Here is a 22,641-nt window from a genome sequence, read left to right on the forward strand (position 1 = left end):
TGAAAGTTTTGATTTTGGCTAATGACCGAACAAATCAAGCTAGTATCGTGCTTATTATTATATCTTTTTTTGGGCCAAAGATGCAATAGAGTGACAAGAGAACAATAACAAGGCAATACAAGATTTTGAGCCTAAAATGCCAATATTCTATCTTGTCTAACCAAAGAGAACCTTCAGGCTATTCTTGACAGAGAGAAGAAACGCATAACTTCCCCAGGCCTTTCAAGCATAATTTGCAAGTAGATCCACTAATGAACTGTTTTATGAAGCTGCTTCTTGCTAGGTCCAAGATATATTCTCCATCTTCTAGATTAAAGGTAAATATATCATGAAGTTAGAATCTGTAAATTTCATCTTAAAAAATGAGTTAGTCATTCTCATTTATTAAACTCAGATTCTGGTTATCCTTCAAGGGTAACTGGTTATGAAGGATGAGAAAGGAAGCCATTATATAGTTGCATTTAGGAACATAATAGATGAGGCTATCTATCTTGTCCATGTTGATTTGCCTTTAGATACTAGTAAAACCATGAAAAATGAAAAATATCTCACTCGTATCATTTCTAATGGCACTTGTGGATTTGTCATTTTTTTTCCCTTTATGGAATTTCTTGTGGTTACCCAGTGTTGCTTAGTATTCTCACAGTCAGTAGAGCATTCCTCCAAGGTTTTAGTATTGGGTACTGCTGCTATGCCAACTTGGCTCTTAGATGTACTTGCTGGTGATGCCAGTCATTGGCTTGCATTATCATGCAGTGGAGCCACATGATGGCTCTGGCAGTGGTATGTGCAAAGCTGCATGGTCTGGCATGGCTGACACCTAAATCCATGCATTTTTCATTTCAGAGGTCCCAAAAAGCCAGAAGGTGAGAGCTGTAACAATGTGATGTCATCTATTTGGGATAAATGTTAGTTGGTTTTTGGTCCAATAGAACTTATGGTAATAGCATCAAGGACTAAAGAACTTACTAAATTTGATATTTGTCCTATTTCTCCTCCCATTCAAACTCAATGAAGATGTGACTAATGTACTTTTATTGATTAATGATTAATTCTTTTATTTAGAAATATTGTGAGTAGGAAGGGCCTAATCTGCTAATGCTAGTGGAATCATCAAGTTCTGAACTTCTCTTCAAATCAATATATCACTGGCAATTTTCATTTTCACACCTTGTTTGAGTTCCCAAAACTATGACCTAGATTGTCATCGTTGGTCATTCTGAAGTCTCCAACACAAATTTCACATATCCATTAAAGAAGCCCTTTTGATTCTTTCCCTATAGCTACTCATAGCACCATAGATTTGGTTCTCATCCATAATCATTGGATAATGTTGTTGTTGTTATGATTGTTATTATTATTCTTAACAAGTCTAAATTAAAAGGTTGCTCCATTATTATCTAGATGTCACCCGTTCCAAACATAGAAACAGCCTCTCTGCATGCAGGCGTAAGGCTATGTACATTTGAGCCTTCTTAGACCCTGCAATGGAAAGAGCCTCATGCACTGAGCTACCCATTTTGAGGGTGAGGACTTGATGCCGCAACAAGGCTGCTCCATTGCGACCTAGGTGTCACAAGTCCAAAACATGGAAACAGTCCCATTGCATGCAAGGGCAAGGCTGCGTACTTTTGACCCTCCCGAGAACCTATGATGGTTGGAGCTCATGCATTGGGTCACTTTTTTAACGAGTCTGAATACAAGTGATTTGATTCTTCTCATCCTTGATACTCCAACTTCATGTGATGTTTGGAACTTTTGCCAACTACATATGTACATAATTTGAAATTTTATTCTAAGCACCTAAAGAAACTTCTGAAAAAAGTACTATTTTAGTATCAAATTCCAAATAGAACTGATAAGAAATATTATATTATATTTATTTTATGCAAGATAAGGAAATGTGCTTTGTCTTCCTCTTGCTCTTGATTGTCATAAATATTAGACTAGGTATATTTTTACATAAACAACTCATAAATCATAATTATATTAGGGACTTGACCTCTTGATACATTCATCTGAACAATTTTGGGACAGTTTCTCATTTGCAAATAATCAGGTCTTGTTCCCACATGTCAAGAGTGCGATACAATAGTCCTTTAGCAAGTCTACTACTCCTTCAGCAATTCTACTACATCTAATAATGGAGAAGTGAAGCATTTGACTTGCTTAAACACAAACCTCTAGAATTTATATTCATTTGGATTGTGGTATGTCATAATATAGCGTGCCATCAGAAATGCCATTCTGTTCAAGTGCACACTAATCATTGGAGTTTAGCTTAGTGGTAACCAACAGACCTTTTCTAAATCTTCTAGAGTCAGCTTATGAATTCTTCTTTGCCATTGATTAGAATTATCTAATGCTAACTATCAAGTTTTGTCTAAAATCATTTAGTCAACCTTACATGCTAAATACAACAATCACAGAGGTTTAACCCTAACTGTGGGACTTATATGAACTTGGTCAGATTTATGAATTCTTCATTGCCACTAATTTCTATTAATGGTTGTATTCGTAGTCAGTGCTAGTAGAAATCTTAATTTCTGTCTATAGCCAATGTCTGTCAGATTCCACATGCCTATTTCATCTTATTTATTTCTCTATTGCTTTATTTTTGCTTGTTGCTACTCCTAATCTTCCTCTGTTATCTTTTTCACCCTATCTCTAGTCTACGAGAAATTTAACCAAACATTTTTATCTTTTGTCTGGCTTGTGTTTTGTTATTGGGTCTTTTGAATTTTCCAACATGGTAGTTTTTGTTTCTGGATCTTTGCAAATTGCATGGTTGTGGTTGGCTTTCAAATTTTGCTTTTATGCATCGGTGATCCAAAGGCAGGTGATCCAAAGGCAATGTGGTCATCTCAAACCACTTAGATATCATGTACATTTGTATTTTTCTAGTTTCATTTCAAATATTATCATCCATCTCCATATACTTGTGTATAAAAAGTCCTAGATAAAAAAAAATACATTTCATATATATTTTACTAGAATAACCTTTTGCACTTTACAATTCAATGGGTGATTGGATGATTATCCTCAAATTCTGTCATTGACAATAAAAAGCTGATATTCATCTCTATCTGAATTTTAGATGAACATTTATACCTCAACATGCATCATTCAGATTTCTCATCAAGTTTATTCATGATTATGGAAAGAATGTGCTGATGGTTGAACATCTATGAGCTCCGTGTGATTGGATACTTGTCTCCCTATAGTTTTTCGAGAGGCTTGCTGCTATAGTTACTTCTAATGTTTGTCACTAATTTAGACATGTTTTTTTACTATATCAACATGCCATTTAGGGACTCTTTTCATCTTTGTTGTCTTATAGATTCTGTTTGTTCTCTGTCATATGGTTTCACCATGCTAATATAGATGACATGCGATTTCTTTCTTTGAGTCCTTTCAAGTTCCAATAGTTGTCTAAGACACATGGAACACCTAATTGTAATTATTGTCATTTGTTCTTTTGATTTTTTCACAATAACTTGGGTCATTTTATCAACTGTGAGAAGCTATTCATATTGTTGTGGAATGTGATGGGATAGAACTTCCTAAGAAACATGAAAAAGAGAGAGAATGACAGACAGGATGCAGGCAGAATTTGTAAGTTAGCTTGCGAGATCTAGCATAATTGCATATGACATGCAACATTTCACCCATCCATGATGGTTCCATTTCTCCATTTCTCGGTTTAATGTTTGGCTATGCTTTTTCTGCAGAGTAGTAAATTGCTAGAATCATGCTTGGCCGTTGGCAGCATATACTCATACTTGATACCTTGGGATAAAATTGTTATTTGGATTTTGTCCAAGCATTACTTTACAGTCTGCTCTGATTTAAGATAGCAAAGAATCTTACTGTCTGTAAATTTACAGAGAAATACCAAGATTGGTAGGGCAACATATGGCAGGTGTGGGTGCTGAAGTCTATTACCATAAGTTCTTGCCTCACAAAAATCAGTTTCACCCTCTGCATTTCTTCTCTTGCACCCCCAATACTGTGACGGTGCAAAACAATAGCAGCTGTGCATCATTTGGTGTCAATTCTGTTGGTATCATACGAGCTCCTCGTGGTGATGGAAAAGAAGCAATTGTATTGGTGACTCCTTACAATCCATGGAAAATTGAACTAAGTGAAGCCTTATCGCTGGGCCTTGCATTCTCAATCTTCTCCCTCCTTAGCCAAGTTTCATGGCTTGCGAAAGATGTTGTGTGGCTAGCTGCAGATTCACAATTTGGGGAATATACCTCAGTTTCTGCATGGCTTAAAGACTACCATAGTCCTGTTTTCTTTAGTGAGTCAAGGAAAATGAATGTTGATGTGTGTCATGAATCTAATAGTCATCAAGACAGGAATCATATTACAGTGAAAGGGGAAAATGCTAATGCTTTCAGACGTGCAGGAACTATGGCTGCTGCTCTTGTTCTTAAGGTCTTAGAAAAGAAGGAAAGACAGGAAAGAGATAGCCTTACCATATATGCAGAAGCATCCAATGGCCAGATGCCAAACCTAGACCTCATCAATATTGTCCATTATTTAGCAGTTCATAGACAAGGATTGCGTGTAAAGATTGCGACCATAGGTTCATTACTCAACTCTGTGTGGCTAAGATCTGTTGGTGAAATAGTGCAAAGGCTTTGCAGAGTTGCTAAAAGCTTGGATCCGAGATGGAAATATGATATTACTTCTGCCGATTATGTGGAAGGCAGTGCTACACTTGCAAGCTCAATGTATCATCAGGTAGCAGTTAAAGCGCTTTAGATAAGATGACCAATTTATATATTGCGATATAAATTTTTGAATTCTAATCAAGCTTCTTTTCGTATGCTGTTCATTACTGCAGGCAATTGGGGTGCCCACTGGGTCACATGGTGCTTTCCGTGATTACCAGGTGGATGCAGTGACACTGGAGCTCTCTCCCGGGTTTTCTCTGAAAAATGAGAACAGTCAATCTGCATTTTTTCTGAGGGGTGGCAGGTTGGTGCCCATTCAGTTTGTTATAATTCCTCTTTGTTGAATACATTTGTTAGGAACGATTTAATCATCTTTTTAATTAGGCTTATTAATGTTGTGTTTATTTTGTTCTTTTACCATGGTTGGCCCCTTGTTGGGCAACCAACAAGACAATCAGTGCGGCATGAGGAGAGGCATTTTTGGTCATTTGGTGAACACCAGTGGTTGCTCTTTTATTTAGGGATTGAGGTGCATGGGCCTGATATGTATTTGGGTGCTTCGTTTTTCTTCAATTTCTCCTCTTTCACTTGTTCTCAAATTTTCTCTATTGCTCCTTTTCTTCTTCCTCTTCCATTTGCTCCTTGTCTTTCATCCTCTTTCAAATATATTTTTATCCCTTGAATAGACTCCTTGATCATTGGTCCCTGTACAAAATGAAAAAATGATCTAAATCTTTTGATGACAAAGTAAGGTCTGGATATGAAACCGGTTCATCTTGATGTATTCTGTTGGGTTTTATTTTTCTCAAAAATATTAAGATCATGGTTTCCAAAATCGGACCAAACCGTCCGGTTCAAGGCATACCGAACTGGATTGGCGCTAAACTGGGTCGGTTCGGCACTGATTTTCAGCACCCGACCAAAAAAAAAAAACATAAAAAAAGAGAACCGCCCAGTTCGGCCCTGAACCGGACGGTTTTGCCTGGAACCAGGTAGTTTGCGGCTTTACCGAGCCAAACCACTCGGTTCGGCCTCCTTTCTTTTATGATTGGAGACAGAGAAGAAATCTTTTGACTTCTTCTCTATTTCTAAGTCTCTCTCTCCATTTCTTACTCTCTAACATTGAGAGCCCTTCTTTTATGATTGGAGACAGAGAAGAAATCTTTTGACTTCTCTATTTCTAAGTCTCTCTCTCCGTTTCTTACTCTCTAACATTGAGAGCCCTCCAAAGACTCAACGAATATGTGGATTAAAGATTTAAGGTATGTTTCTCAAAACCATGCTATCTTTCCTCTCTTCCTCTCTTTTTTTTGAAAAATTCACAAAAAATGAAAAAACAAGAAAAAATTATGTCAATTTTTTTGACATAATTTTAATATATGTTATAAATCTATTGATGATCTACACAATGACACTAAAATCATTAATTTTCGTTAAGTATATAATTTTTTAAATTAAAAATATATTTTTAAAATAAAAATTTTAAAAAATAACTATAAAATCAGATTATTATTTAGAAATTTGCAAGCTATTTTTGACATAAATTTGGTGTCAATTTATCAATGTTTTAATGCATCTTGTGCATGGTGATCCAGACCTAAATTTGAAAAAAAAACAGTATTTCATGCATGTCTACTGTCTAAAAAATTATATGTAGTATCCATGATAAGATTCTATATGGATTTAAGATCAAATTATTTTTTCATAATTTTTAAATTTTTATTATATTTTATTTAAAAAATTTAAAAAATAAATAAATAATTTAAAAAATATAAAAAAATAGATAAATAAAATCTATTATTTTTATGTAATTATTAAAGTGATGTGTTTATTAAGGAAAAAAAGGATTCAGAATGTAACATTGGTTGAGAGCATGGGGAGATGTTCTTTGGTCGGTATCATTCGTGATGTAAATGGTGTAGCATAGAATTCAAAAGAGAAGTTACATGATTGAAGTAACATTTGGCTGGCGGCTATTCGGATGTAGCTATGTGCCGTAAGTATCCACAAGAGGTTTGTCAGTTAGTGAAGAAATACTTCGTTGATTTTAAAGCAGCTAAGAAAAAAAATTTGATGAACAAGGCAGAGGTGGATCATCGAGTAGCAGAGCCACTTTCTTATCACTCTAGAGAATCAGAGAAAGGATCTGTTCCAGATGATGAGTAGGCATATATCAATGCTGCCATTTGGACAAGCTTGAATGATCAGTGATAGCAGGAGGTAGTCAGGCATAGAGCTCGATTTGGGCCGTCAGCTTATGAGGGTGGGTCAGGCTCAGGGAGCACTACAGCAGAGTTTGAGTCATGATTTAGGAGGACATCCTGAGTTAAAGAGCCCATCAGTAGAGGCACTAGCTGTCTTGCATCCTTGTTGGGAGCATTTGGCAGCAGAAAAAAATCCTCTAGAAAGATTCCAACAGGAGTCATTATCCACGATTTGAATTCATATGCATTTTCTAGTAGAGATTTCAAACAACAGAGGATTGATACTATGTTGAAGAAAGATAAGAAGAAGGATATGTGGCGAGCTATTGGATCTTGGGTTCACTTTAGTCACATCCCAGCAAATGTAGCAGAAAACCCATATTATTGCTTGGCCATATCATTTATACAGGATGCTGATCCAGGTGTAGATCCTTCAGGATCAAAGAATATCTATGGTGAGCTTCTTGATCAAAATAAGAAGGATCTTGAAAAATGGATTGCCTCGTATCAGAGCAAGTGGCCGGTATATAGATTGACTGTGATGTGTGATGGTTGGACTGGTCTTACTAGACGAAGCATCATCAACTTCTTGATATATTGTGATGGAAGAACATTTTTTTCACAAGTCTGTTGATGCTTCCACTGAGGTGCACGATGTTAGCTACATCTTCAGATTGATGGAGGTGATTAATCCGATAGAAGAGCGGAATGTCGTGCAGATTATTACAGATAATGGATCACAGTACAAGGCTGTAGGGGAGATTGATGGAGCAACGATCGCATATTTTCTGGACCTCATGTGCTGCACATTGTATCGATCTGATGTTGATGGATATTGGAAGGATTCATAAGGTGTAGAAGGTAGTGAAGTCAGCATAGAGCATCACTAGATTCATCTATAACCATACATGGGTTCTATCATTGATGCGACAGTTTGCTGGGGGTGATATATTGAGATCAGGTGTCACACAATTTGTTACTAATTATATAGCACTTGATAGTTTGATTGAAAAGAAAGTATATCTACGTCAGATGTTTGTCAGTCTTGAGTACCCTCAGATAGGCTTTTTATATTATATGATGGAGAGGGCAAAGGAAGAAATCAGGATGGCAGATCTACAACAGTATCGATTTTCAAAAATATTCAATACGTACCAATCATCAGATCTGATCGATCGTCGATGTCCATAAATAGCAGGATCATCTACACGGTCAGGAGGAACATTAGTCCATCCCTCCACATTGTTGTGGATCTGCCATCTTGATTTGTTCCTTTGCCCTCTTCATCATATAATATAAGAAGTCCATCTGGGGGTATTGCTCACCATCCACGGTCCGAAGCATACAGAGGCTTGATAGCCGTCACTATCTTTTTGGCTCACTGTCAGAATGACTGTCTCGTCACTAAGCTCTTCATATTGCTCCCCTCAGTGTCTGTCCGGACATATCTGCTCTGTTGCTACTCAGGACTAACAAACATCTGATGCAGATATACTTTCTTTTCGATTAGCTTATCAAGTGCTATATAATTAGTAGCAAATCGTGTGACATCTGATCTTAATATATCACTTCTAACAAACTGCCGCATCAATGATAGAATCCATGTATGGTTGTAAATGAATCTAGTGATGCTTTGTGCTGACTCCACTACCTTCTATATCCTATGAATTTTTTTAATATCCATCAACATCAGATCGATATAATGTGCAGCACATGGGGTTCAAAAAACATGCGGTCGTTGCTCTATCAATATCTCCCCTGCAGCCTTATATTGTGATCCATTATCTGTAATAATCTGTACGACATTCTACTTTCCTATCTGATCAATCACCTCCATCAATCTGAGGATGTAGCTGGCATCGTGCACCTCAATGGAAGTATTAACAGATTTATGAAAAAATATTCTTCCATCACAATATATCAAGAAGTTGATGATGCTTCGTCTAGTAGGACCAGTCCAACCATCACACATCACAGTCAACACATATACCAGCCATTTGCTTTGATATAAGGCAATCTATTTTTCAAGATCCTTCTTATTCAGGTCAAGAAGCTCACCATGGATATCCCTTGATCCTGAAGGATCTACACCTGGATCGGCATCCGGTATAATAGATGATATGGCAGAGCAATAATATGGGTTGTCTGCTGCATTCGCTGGGATGTGACTGAAGTGAAACCAAGATCCAATAGCTTGCCACATAGTCTTTTTCTTATCTTTCTTCAACATAGTATCAATCCTCTGTTGCTTGAAATCTTTACTAGAAAATGCATATGGATCCAAATCATGGATAGTGGCTCCTGTTGGAATCTCCTTAGAGGACTTCTTTCTACTGTCAAATGCTCCCAATATGCATGTAAGACGGCTAGTGCCTTTACTGACGGGCTCTCTATAACTAAAGATGTCCTCCTAAACTGTGACTCAAACTCTGCTGCAGTGCTTTCTGAGCCTGATCTGCCCTCACTAGCTCTGTGCCTGGCTACCTCCTGCTACCATTGATTATCTAAGTTCGTCTGAATGGCAGCATCGATCTGTGCCTGCTTATCATTTGGAACAGATCTTTTTTCTGACTTCCTAGAGTGATAAGAAGGTGGTTTTGCTGCTCGATGATCCACCTCTGCCTTCTTCATCAAATTTCTTTCCTTCGCTGCTTTAAAATCTGTGAAGTATTTCTTCATTAATTGACGAATCTCTTGTGGACACTTATGGCACATAGCTACATCCGGATAGCAACTAGCCAAATGTTGCTTGAATCGTGTAACTTCTCCTCTTTTGAATTCTATGCTACACCATTTACATCTCCAATGATGCTGACCTGAGAGCATCTCTCCATGCCTTAATCAATGTCACATTTTGGATCTTTTTTTTCTTTGATGGATCCATTCTGGAAAATTGATAAGCACATCACTTCAATAATTACGTAAAAATGATAGATTTCGTTTACCTATTTTTTTTTTATATTTTTTATTTTTTTAAATAAAATATAATAAAAATTTAAAAATTATGAAAAAATAATTTGATCTTAAATCTATGTAAAATCTTGTCATGGATACTACATAAAATTTTTTTAGACGACGGACATGCATGAAATGCTATTTTTTTCTAAATTTAGGTCTAGACCATTATGCGCAAGATGCGTTAAAAAGTTGATAAATGGGCATCAAATTTATGTCAAAAGTAGCTTATAAGTCTCTAAATAATAATCTGATTTTATAGTTATTTTTTGAAATTTATTTTTTTTATAATTTTTTATTTAAAAAATATATTTTTAATTTAAAAATTATATACTTAACAAAAATTAATGATTTTAGTGTTATTGTGTAGATCATCCATAGATCTATAACATATATTAAAATCATGTCAAAATTTTTTTTTTTGACATAGTTTCCCCTTATTTTTCCATTTTTCATGATTTTTTTTTTAAAAGAAAGGAAGAGAGGAACGATAGTATGGTTTTGAGAAACATATCTTAAAAACTTTTAATCCACGTATTCCTTGAGTCTTCGGAGAGGCTCTCGGTGTTAGGGAGTAAGAAACGGAGAGAGACGAAACAGAGAAGAAGTCGAAAGACTTCTCTGTCTTTAATCATAATAGAAAGGAGGCCGAATCGAGCAGTTCGGCTCGGTAAAGCCGCGAACTGCTTGATTCAGGGCGAAATCGTCCGATTCAGGGCCAAACCGGATGGTTCTCTTTTTTTTTTTTTGCTTTTTTTTTTTGGTTGGGTGCCAAAAACTAGGGCCGAACCGATCCGGTTCAGCGCCGATCCGGTTTGGTACGCTCTGAATCAGGCGGTTCGGTCCGGTTTTGAAAACCATGGGTATGGTAAACAGTTTATGCCATATTAGGGGCATTTTGGTTATGTGGCCCCAAGTTAAGCGATCTCTATCCTCTAAAAGAATTAGGGAGTTGTATAAATAAAGGAATATTTGGGGTATCCACCTTCCCCCTTTCTTCTTGGTTTCATCTCTCTCCATATTTCAATCATCTTTCTTTCTTTAACATTTCTTTTCTTTCTATTTCTTTTATGCAGTACACAATATCCTTTTAGGGGAGAACTTCCTCCAGGGTCTTTCAGGGGTTGAAATTTTATCCTTATGGTGCTGCTATTTAGCACCTAGACTAGAGCATCTACAAGAAACATGGGCTTTAACATGTCAGTAAGCTTCTTGGTGATATAAATGAGCATGCTTTCCAAGGGTCCATTGTGTCAATTGTGATGGCCTCACAGCTGGAGTATGTGGGAATTGTGTGGGTGGGTGGGGTCTTTAGAGTTAAACATACATGTCAGTTTCTTGGTTGTGATGATTCTTTTGGCATGCATGGACAGTATGATGCCCTGAAAGGTTGGCAATTCTTTATACGTTGAGAGCTGGGATCTCCTTCATGCTGTGATAAGTATCAAGCTTGACCTGTGATCGCCTTCAACTGTAAAATCATCTAGCATCATCTTGACAACCAGAAAATCTGGGTTGGAGAAAGCATAAGTAGGATGGCTAACTATGGATATTGACAAATTATGTAAATGAGTCTGCGAAGTATACAAAATGACATGTTCTAGCAATAGCAGTTTAGAAATCCCCCTGCCTCCCCACAAACCCTCCCCCATGCACACAGCTACCCAATGACCCAATGGTGTGCATATGGGTTTATTATCTAAAGGAATAAAAATTTCACTCTGTAATTACAATGATAAGAAAATTAATATTTATACCATGCCTATATCTTCCTCAATGCTTTCCGAGTTGGGGGAAGTGCTGTACTCATTCTATTTAATTGAAGGTGTCCTTTACAATATTTCATTTTTCTTTAAGTTAGTGGATGCAAATATGTGTTCTCAGTTATAGCAAAGTTGGAGAGAATTGTCTCCTCCCACCTTTACCTGTGCACATGCGCATGTCCTTTACCACCTTCCGATTGAGTAACGTAGTACAAATGAGTAGTCTGGTAAGCCCTAAGTGCCTTGGGCAGCTTTTCATGCTCAAGTATATGCCCTTCAGTTGTGCATTATTTATATTACTGTGGCACCCTGAATGCTAATGTGATAGAGAAAATGCTCCAGAAGGATTGACGGAGGAAAGAAACTATGTCAAGGATCGAAACACTTATTTTGTGCAAGTTCATTTTGGTGTTTTACTTGATCTGTTGATGCACCATAAGATGGCATTAAAAATCTTATTGGAGTAAGTTTTTAAGAAGCAATAGATGAAAAAAATTAAACAGTGAGTATGTTGGGTTTAGACATTTGCTAACTTAGAGAAAGAAAGGATTTTATGTTCAGATGCTGTTTCAAGTGTATAATTTACATAAGTAAATACAGAGTCTTGTAAAATAGTTCAATTCAAGACTCCATATTTCTTATATTCAAAACTATTATTTTTTTCTTTTTTTTCCTCATTTTCATGTTCTGTTTTAGTAAATACCTTTGCTAAAATCTGCGCTCTGAAGTTGCATCTTGAACCCAAAAAGAAGAAATGTAATATGATAGTACTTTGGTAGATGAAAAGAGCAAGATTTAGTCAAAAGTTATTTCTTGCAACTAATTAGGCTTTTTAACCATGTTCCCAGAAGTACTAATATCTGCGGTAAATATATCTTATCATGTAAGAGGAATTACAGATATACAGTTTACTTTGGATATCTGACCCTACTACTGAAACCATGCTACCAGAACATATAATCACATTGAGAGAGTTGAAGATTATTTGAATTCCTCTCCATTCTATACCAATTTAAGTATGGATACTCTCATTTACTGTGTGACACAGTGGAAAAATTTTTTGAACTCAGTTACAAGCTGTGCATCTTCTAGGACATTTCTGAAGTTCTTTCTTTTTTCCTCCCAGCATCACCTTTTCCATTGTCATAGTACATTAATTCCCTAATGTGTATACCTCACGAAGAATTTCATCTTACTGCCCTTTTCCAGTGAGTAGATGGCTTCTTGTTTTCTTTTTCCTGCCATTTTTGTATAGTTGGCACGATTGTACTAACAATTGAAGTAGTACTTTTCTCTGCTGATTTTATGTTTTCACATAATTTGTAAATAACCCATGATCATTAGAAACAAGGTTTTGAGTTTCACTGAAACTGAATCAAAACCTACGCCTAGCATAGATGCTATTTTTGATGTTTCATTATAGTATTTGCTATCATCTTTAGGTAAGTTCTTTCTTCATCTAGGTGAAGATCAATTTTCAATGGTTTTCCTTTCCTTTTCAAAAATTAAAGAAGGGTTAGATAATAAAGATAAACATTGACAGATAAAGGCCATTAATGTAACTAAAAAATAAAAGGCCTTTAATGAGTGCTTTCTAATGAATTAATGCTAATGTAAACAACTAAACTTGGATTGGAGAATCTGAGAGCATCCAAACTACTGAAAGCAGAACCACGCAGAACAGGACAAAAGTGAAACTGAAAGCACATTTTCTTGCCTTGGTTAGAACTACTAGTGTTGTCATTGTCTAATTTTGATTTACACAAGCTATATCTAATGGATTAAAACAATGACAGATGAATGCTACTGATTGATGGCTTATAATAGTTTCTGGTATATAGGATGGTAACCTGTTATGTTGCAGCAAAGGCTGTAACTTTGTGAGACATTGGTCTATAAAAGTTGTTGAATCTCTAAATTGGGCTGCTGTTGTCTGTTGAAACATTTGGACTTGTTCATGCAGGTTGATTGAAGGAGTCATACGGTCAGTGAACAACCTCCTTGAAAAGTTTCATCAATCATTTTTCCTGTACTTCTTAACAGCTCCTAACAAGTTTGTGTCAGTTGGAGTCTATATGATAGCATTTGCCCTGCTTATTGCACCGCTTCCTATAGTTGCTGTTGCTCCTTTTTCTGGAAAGAATGAAATTAGACTTTCAACAGACAAGGGGAACCAGACACCTGGCTATACTTGTACTGATGAGATAGAGATCAGCATTGGATCATGGAAATGGCTCCATGCTGCAAAAGTGGTGTTTATGACCCATCTATGGGCAGTTATTGTCTTGTTACTGCCATATTTTATGTCCCAAATCCCCTACATCAGCCCCACAACAAGCATGTTAGTTTGGGTTGCAGTTGCCACCTCTGCCCTGCTCATCTTGTACCTGATCCTGGGTTCCCCTTATTCTAATGATTGTGAATGGGTACTTCTGAAGTCCGTAATGATTGCTGCTGCTTTTATAGGCCTGGGCCTCATGTCAATTATTAATTTCTCAACTGCTCAGATTGGAGCTCTCATTGTGGTTCCGATGTGCCTGATTGTTCGACCTTTAAAGAGGCATAAGGAGGTGGCACTGTGTATGAGAGTAATGCTGATGACTTGTAACTTGGTCTTGGCTGTAATTGGATTCCCCCCAACTGCACTGCTGATACTGAAGGGTTTGTCCGAGGGATTTGGAAGGGTAGGCATTGGAGACTTCTGGGTTTGGGCAGAGTTCCTATGGATATGGAATAGTGCCACTTATCTGTACCTACTTCTGGTCCATCTTCCTTGCTGGGCTCTATATGTACATATATTACTGCATCCATGAATTGTAGACAATTTTAATCGCTTATAATATCATCGAGGAAGGAATTTGGTTGCAGAGAAGACTCACGAGTTGTCATATTTTACCAAAGTGATCCGACTTGTTGGAACTACACTTGCTGTAATGTGCAGGCTCATTAAATTTTCTTCAGAAGTCTGGGCTCTGGTAACTGATGAAACTGACCAAATTGAAGATTTCTTCTTGGGCGCATTTGGAAAAACATGTTTCAATTATTTTACTCCAACGATATTTTCTGTATATTGGACCATTTGTTTCGTTTTTATCAGCTTACACTGGACTTTTTGGCTGACCAAATTTTTGTGATTGTCAAGTCTATCGGTTGAACTTTTGACATTCCTGCTAGGTCGGATGCCTTGCTCTCAAAGTGTAATGAGGCTTCTCTGTTTACATTTGATGTTTGACTTTGAGAGGAAACCTTTGAGTTGATAGACCGAAAATCAAAATTTTGCTAGCTTGTTTTTCTATAGGATTATTTTTATAAATCGTATACAAGATTATTTAAGTATAGGATTTATTAAAAATAAGATTATTCAAATGTATTCATAATTTTGGTACAAATTTTTATGTATTCGTACGTATTCAAGTTAAGTAAAATAATCCTTTTCTATCTGAGAAAAATTGAAAATATAAATATACATTATTTCATTCTTTTATGATATTTTTAATTCTTTATTGTTAAAATAAATAGAAATATTAGTAAATATATTTAAAAATATTAATAATTTTTATGTCTTTCTGAATTTATATATAATTTTGTTATAAGCTCTCTAAGAATTGACAGTTGATGATTATTTTTATTCATGCTCTATAATGAAAAGTAACAATCATATTTGATGCAAAAAAAATAATATTTTATATTATATATATTTTTAAATAATCTTTGATTTTTCATATCTTAATACAAATTTGGTTGGTCCCTCGACCAAGTTGGTCTCTGTGTGAGTTTAATAACCATTTCTTATGTCCTTAATTACTTGCATATCGTGCATGATCTGCATAGAAACTTTTATTCTTGTCCTTTATGAATTTATAATTAGTATTTCAAATATTTTTTGATTTTTAATATCTTAATACGAACTTGGTCGGATTGGTGATGTGGGCCCGTCACCATTTCTTATATCTTTAATTACTTGTGCATCGTGTGTGATCTGCACAGGGATTTCTATTTTTATTCAAATTTTATAATTATATTAGTTTTTATAATTAAATTATGTTAAAAATTTAATATATATCTGAATAATATCTAATTTATATTTATTTTAGAAAAGAAAAAATATAGATACAACTAATATATAACTTATATCTGAATTTAGTTCGAATAAATATGGATGCTAATTTTGATACCATTTAATATCAATAATTATGTCTACATTTATAGAAAAATATATATATAAATATGGATATATCAAATATCCAATTTGGTTCAGCCAGAGCAATTGATTTTGAGTACCACGGAAAATGAAAATTATGCTGATCATGATTTAAGGTGTACAGATGCCTAGAAACTAAAAATTACTTATCTTAGAGGTCTCTTGCTTACTCATCTAGCAAGTACAAATTGAAAATAATAACAATATAGCTAATAAGCCAAGTATGTTTTACACTATAATTTGAATGTCTAAATCATTAATCTTGATATTAATAAATTAAAACGTATATGACAGATTTTAATTGATTTGAATGCTTCTAGATAATAGATCAAATCATATTGTTAAAATCATTTAGTTTTCATCCATTTGATGTATGATGACCCAGACCTGGTCCATTGACAGAACCGGAGTCCTGATTCAAGCCCAAATAGAAAACCAAAACAAAAGGAATACAATGGGAACAGGAAGTCTTCTTCCTCCCATTTCTTTGATGAAATCTAACTTCAGAAAGGATTTGAACACCTCCTTCCACTACTATTTAAGGACCTCACAGTCTCTCCTTTCTACCCCACATTGAGAAGTATAAGACTGACCAGAGATCACTGATGATTTCTCTCTCTTCTTCTTCCTAAAAGCTCTATGTCGTGCCCATCAGATTTTAGCCCAAGCACCGCTAGAAAAGAGAAAAGGATCCTCCAATCTTAAGTTAATCTACCTTGCTGTCCTTCTTAACCCACGAAGCTCGATTTTCGATTAGCAATCATTGAAAATTTTTTGAGAGAAACAAAATCCTTATTTTCCCCTTATTTTCTCATTATTTTTTTTTTTATATTCCAACACTGTTCGTCATCGCCGATCATTGGGATGGTGACCGTTGGCTATGTTGTCTTGGCCCCAACCACCATCGACTACAAACCCTATTGATCATTGGCCATGCTCCTATTTTGGGGAAAGAGGGGAAAAGGAAGTCTCCTATGTAGCAAAGAGAGAAGGGTTAGCGAAGAGAGAAGGGAAGTTCCCTCTATATTTTCTCTTTAATTTTCCTTTGTAGAATTATTTTTTTCTACCTTTTCTCTCTATAAATTTCTCTCTCTATAAGATTCTCTCTCAAAGATGGGTCCCATAAAGATTTTACTTTCAATGATTTTGATCTGACTCTAGTGACAAGGATCCTAACCCATAGTTGCCGAACAACATACCGATACCCCCTTGGTCAGATCGGATATAATTAGATTTGATGATCCATGATTTTTATTAAACTATCTATGCACTAGTTCAAGTATGATTCGATAAAATTATCTTGATTAGATTGATCAGAATATCGGTCGCTACCGCTTCACCCTTGTCAGATATAATTGGTTTGATCACCTTTAATCTTTATGCAGCCAATTTATCATACTCTGATCTTGATCGAATAAAGTTATAGATGGTCGGACCGATTTAGACTATTAGATGTAACTACCCATCATTCCTGTCTTTCTTAATTATTGATATCTTTTCTAATTATTAGACTGAATTTTGTATAGGGGTATAGTTATTTTGACAAGAAGATGTCCAATAGCAGAATACTACGACATGATCTATAAATTAAAGATTTTTTTAAAAAAAATAAAATTATTTGAATTTATTGGAGTATATATGAGATAAGTAATGCAACTCTTTTTTCAAATTTATTGATGAATTATATAGCATATATATCATTGAACTTCATATTGTTTGTGATTTGTGAATATGAAGCATAATATTTATTTATTAAATTTATTTCATTATACAATATAGTTTGATGCATTATTGAATCTATTGATTCTGTTATGGAGTTATGATCAACAGATTTTAATTTTGGATGGTTTTGTGTACTATTCGATTGAAATATGAAAATTATTTTATCGAAAAAGAGATTTGATTTCAGATGGATTTTGACTTGCAATCTGATTATGCAATGATACTCTACTAGTGGGGTTTATATGCTTGTGTATCAATATCCTGCCAGTAGGGATTGTGTGCTGGTAAACCTATACTCTACCAGTAAGGGTTGTGCATTGATACATCGATATTTTACTAGTGGGTGTTGTGTGCTGGTACATCGATATCTATTAGTGGAGTTTATGTTAGATTTGTATCCTAGAAGCCAATTGTTGGCTGACACATTATATAATTCTAAGACTTAAATTTGTACTTATAATCTCTTTATTATCAATAAAGACTTTTTCTTTTCAATCATATTTATATGTCCATAATTTATCTTAAAAATTAACAAAGATGATTTTTGTATATTCTTAAAGTATTAAGAATTTGAGGGATACATTAATTAATGGTTAATTTCTAAATGCTCTCGATCAAAGGATCGTCACGGAGGATAGTGATCAATCCATTTGAGATCGATGCACGATTCACCTCTCTTGTGGGCAGATGCATCTCGGATCTGTAGTGTAGAGACATTGGGGGATGAGGGTGCGGGTGGTTGTTAGAGAATAACATGCACTGAGCGTGACCAATATGAAAATCACATGGATGTCTACTCACTCATCAGTGATCTTCTCGATGCTGTAGTGGTGTGAGTGATTCTTTGACCTGCAGTTTCATTGACCATTCACAGTGAGGCTACTTGGTTTGACTGTATATTCCCTTGATCCCTAGCCATTCGGATCTTTACTGTGTATGTTGGCTTCAGTAGGTTTAGGTTCATTGTTTGAAGTAGGATGCACCTAGATGGAATCTATCAACCTTGATAGAAAAGAAAAAGTCCTATGCAATTTGCGAGACTGAGTTTAGAAAGTTTTTGGCTAAAGCAAGTGTGAATACTGAAAAAGAGTTTTCACAGAATTTACAAATGAACTCAAGTCGAGCCAATCTAGCATATGATTGATAATGGGATCTGACGAGTTCTTCATGATTTTCGTTAAGTCGGAACTCATGATAGAAATATTGAATCATACGATAACTACACCTAAAAATTTGTACTTTCATTCTATTAAGTTGTTACTACATACTGCTAGGTGTCACTGATGGATAGTGAGATTCATCGGACATCGTCTTGATGATTGATGACTCTCGAAGGATAGAATTGAAAATATTTCAATCCATCAAAAAGAGTTTCGATGATATTGTGATAGAGATCATAATATGTCTCACTACCAAATAGAATGGAACCTATGGGGTCACATATTAAGGGATTTAATCTTGAATCTGCCAATTGGGCTTATGAAGTTTTAATTGGATTAAGATTTATTGAAATCTTATTGGGTTTAAGAGAACCATGCTAGCACATGGTTAAACCTAATTCTTCTCAAGACTTCGATTGGATCAAAATTCATAGCCTTGAACTTAACTTAAATCCATTTGGGTTTAATTGGGCTCCTATTTATGAGCCCAAGAGGATTGGATAATGTCAATGAGTTGGCATACATTATTTCTTCATTATTTCTACATTATTTTCTAATTATCTCTAAGTGGTGTGTGGAATAAATTGGAAGAATGGGTGGCGCCTACCTTTATTTTTGGTAGGACCTTGGGCGCCAATCCCATGGATGTGCATGAGGGGCCCATCCCCTTATATGGCATGGCATGGAGGAGAGAGAGAGAGGGGCCTTGCCACCTCTCATAAGTCGAGAAACCCCAAAGGGGTGCCAAGTGTTGGCACCCCAAACTACCTGCCCTATATGAGATGGGGCGCCCCATGTATTTATCAAAGGAGGCTGATTATATATCAATTAAGTCTAATTTTATTGGAAAAAAATCAGATTAAAAAGGTAGAGTTTCTTATTAGATAAGAATATACCTTTTTAAGTTAATTGGATTCTTCTTTTGAGTTAAGATAGAGCCTATATAAAGAAAAGGTCTCTTAGAATTTCCAAAATATAGAATTTTATGAAATCAAAATACTCTCCCTCTCCCTTCTCTACGCCTCCCCTCCTCCCTCTTTTCTCTTCCATGCCCAAGGCTTGGGTGTCCCACTATTCTACACACTAGGGTGGAGGTAATCTTCTTCAAGAGCGAAGAATGAGGAGAAAAAGACTGCTAGATCAAGAAGTTGATTTCGCAATCTAGATCAAGGAGTTGATCGAGATTCTTAAGATTGAGATTTTATTTGAAGAAGAAGAATTTACTATGAGAAGATCAGTTTGAGATTGATCTCGGTGGATATCCGTAAAGATCCGACACGTGTGCGGCTCGAGGAACCTTGAACCAATGATCATCGATTGCAGTGAATTTCTACTAGCACTAAGGTATTGAGATTTGATCTCATACTTACTTTTAATTTCAGATTATATGTATATCTTTTCTTCTAGACTTGAGTAGGATTAGATATGATCTTATGCATATGGGGTTAAAGGGTTTAACTTGATCATTTTTTCGCTGTAATCAAAAAATTTTGAAATCTACACATGCTGCCTATCTAATTTTCTAACAGTGGTATTAGAGCCACTAATTTTTAAAGACACATATGATCTAATTTTAGTTTTGATCTGAAAGTTTTAGTGATTTAAAATCGATTTTATGCTGATATAAGGTTGCCTTGATATAGGGTTTATCCCCTATATTGTAAAGGTTGTCCTAGCATAAGATTGATCAATTTTAAAAATTATTTTTAAAATAATTAAATCACTCTTTTAGATCTAAAAATTAGCATATATGATATGTTTAATTTTAAGTTTAGATCTAAAATTAGAATGATTAAAAATTCACATCAAACTGATATAAGGTTATCCTGATATAGGGTTTATCCTATATATTGTAAAGGTTGTCCTAGTTTGATGTGAATCAATTTTTGAAAAGATATTTTAAATATTTTAATCATTATTTTAGATTTAATTTTATATGTATTTGATATGTATAATTTTAGTTTTAGATCTGAAATTAATGTATATATGATGTATGTTTAATTTAGATCTGAAACTACATATATATGATATATGGCATTAGGTTTAGATCTGAAATAGTTTCAAGATCATAAGCCACTAATTGCATGTAATGAAACATAATCTAAAAATTATTTTTAGATCTAAAATTATGTTATTACATATGGGTATGAGTTAAACAAATTAGGTCGAATGATCAAACTATAATTAGGGTCAAATTGATTAGATCAGGCTAGAATCCATTTTTGATTTTGAGTAGTTGATTAAACCTAATCGATGGTTGATTAGGATTAGATCAAAGGAGCTCAAAGTCGAGTTTAGTTATAGTTGGTCACATCGATTCATATTTTGATATGAGTTGATTGATTCAAGATCGAATTTGGCTCAATGATTCGAGTCTGTTTCAATAGGTTAACCTAATCGATTCTAATCAACCAATTTGATGTTTAAGACTAGTATTTAGATGGTGGTTATTTAATTAGTTTCGTTGTCTGACCTGATCAATTTTGATTGGTGTTTAAAAAAAGCAATGGGGAGACCCCTACACATCTTAACTTACCTGGCCATCTTGGGAGATTCAGTTTCATGTTAGGTTACTTGTTGACTCAAGTTCATCAATGCCAACTAGGTTGGTTAGACATGTTGATGTGCTGATCTGAATTTGATCAGTCGGATATTAAATCTACTGATTTAGAAGAGATCTAAACCTAAATCTCCTCACTAAATATTAAGTTTAGAAGTTTTCCATCATTGTAGAGATGCGGGTGCCTTCTTAGCATTGATCATTTTTGGCTTGTTACAGTAGTTCGGTTGCATCAAGAAGGTATAATCACTCTATTGATATTTGATATCCTGGGGTAGAGATGGGGTTGGGCCCAATAACTGTTAGGTGAGGCTCCCAATGACGGCTTTGCATCCATTGGTGAATGATGGGTCTGATTTAATTAAGAAATATGCCAATAATTATTAGGTGAAGCCATAAAACTTAGAGACTAAGTCCACTGCATCTTGCTTAGTGAAGTAATGGATAAAGTATTGTCTACTCATTGATCTATACTCATCAATAACTATTAGGTGAGGTGTGTATAGATTAATAGGACCACAGTATCCATTTGAAATTGATCGCGTATAGGTTTTCGTTTCTCCACCCGAGGAGTGTGGGAGATTCAAAAAAATAGTGAGAGCCTTTGTTTGTTTTTAAAAATCTCTAGAATAAATAATTTTATAAATATAAATATATTAGAAACTATTCTCTTTACAGATAACCATGTCGAGTTCCAACCCCTTAGCCTGTATCCTCGATACAAATAGGTTGATCGGTATCAACTACAAAGACTGGCTCCAGAATCTGAGAATTGTTCTCAGCTTCGAGAGACTCACCTATGTCCTTGACCAGGATGCGCCTGTGTTACCTGCTTGTCCATCCCCTGATCAATGAGCTGTGGGAGAAATTCAGTGCAGGGGTAAAATGATAATTTTAAAACTTTTTCAAAATCATGATTTTACAGTAAAAATAAATTAATTAATCTAATTAATTAATATAAATTTATCCTACATTAGGATCTAAATATGATATATAGTATGCATTCATTTAAATTTGAAATTCAAATTCGAACAGTAAATACTTTACTGTAATGTGTTCAGAACACAATACCTTTGTGCGGGTAGTAGATCACCATAATCTGATCACCATCGGGAGAGTTTGATCATCACGATGTAGTCACACAGTGTGTCTAGCCTCTGCGGATCATCCACACGAAGCTCCCGGTCTGATCGACTCCTCACGAGTGCTAGCTCGTTATAGAGCCCTTTTGATGGCGGATGCTGATCGAACTCCTTCGATCGATGTCTGTCGATTCTTCGGATGCTCCAGATGTCAACAGACATGCTTGAGAGGATATTGAAGATCTTCCTGAGATTTTGTGGGCTCACGACACTCGTAGCTCACTTTCTCACTTTCCGAACCTCAGGCTA

At 35.3% G+C, this 22,641-nt stretch overlaps 1 protein-coding gene across 2 annotated transcripts in view; it reads left to right on the forward strand.

The window, feature by feature from the left end:
- Positions 1–14,771, forward strand: part of LOC105034940 (uncharacterized) — a 44,238-nt gene extending 29,467 nt beyond the window's left edge. For both annotated transcript variants that reach the window (XM_010910293.4, XM_019847146.3), the window contains 3 exons: positions 3,888–4,752; positions 4,856–4,989; positions 13,571–14,771. In XM_010910293.4, coding sequence (XP_010908595.1) covers positions 3,888–4,752; positions 4,856–4,989; positions 13,571–14,420 — 1,849 coding nt within the window. In that variant the 3' untranslated portion in view covers positions 14,421–14,771. The remainder of the gene's footprint in view (positions 1–3,887; positions 4,753–4,855; positions 4,990–13,570) is intronic.
- The last annotated feature ends 7,870 nt before the right edge of the window (positions 14,772–22,641 follow it).

The sequence above is a fragment of the Elaeis guineensis genome, chromosome 1 (genome assembly GCF_000442705.2).
Source record: "Elaeis guineensis isolate ETL-2024a chromosome 1, EG11, whole genome shotgun sequence".
In the NCBI taxonomy this organism is placed as follows: domain Eukaryota; kingdom Viridiplantae; phylum Streptophyta; class Magnoliopsida; order Arecales; family Arecaceae; genus Elaeis; species Elaeis guineensis.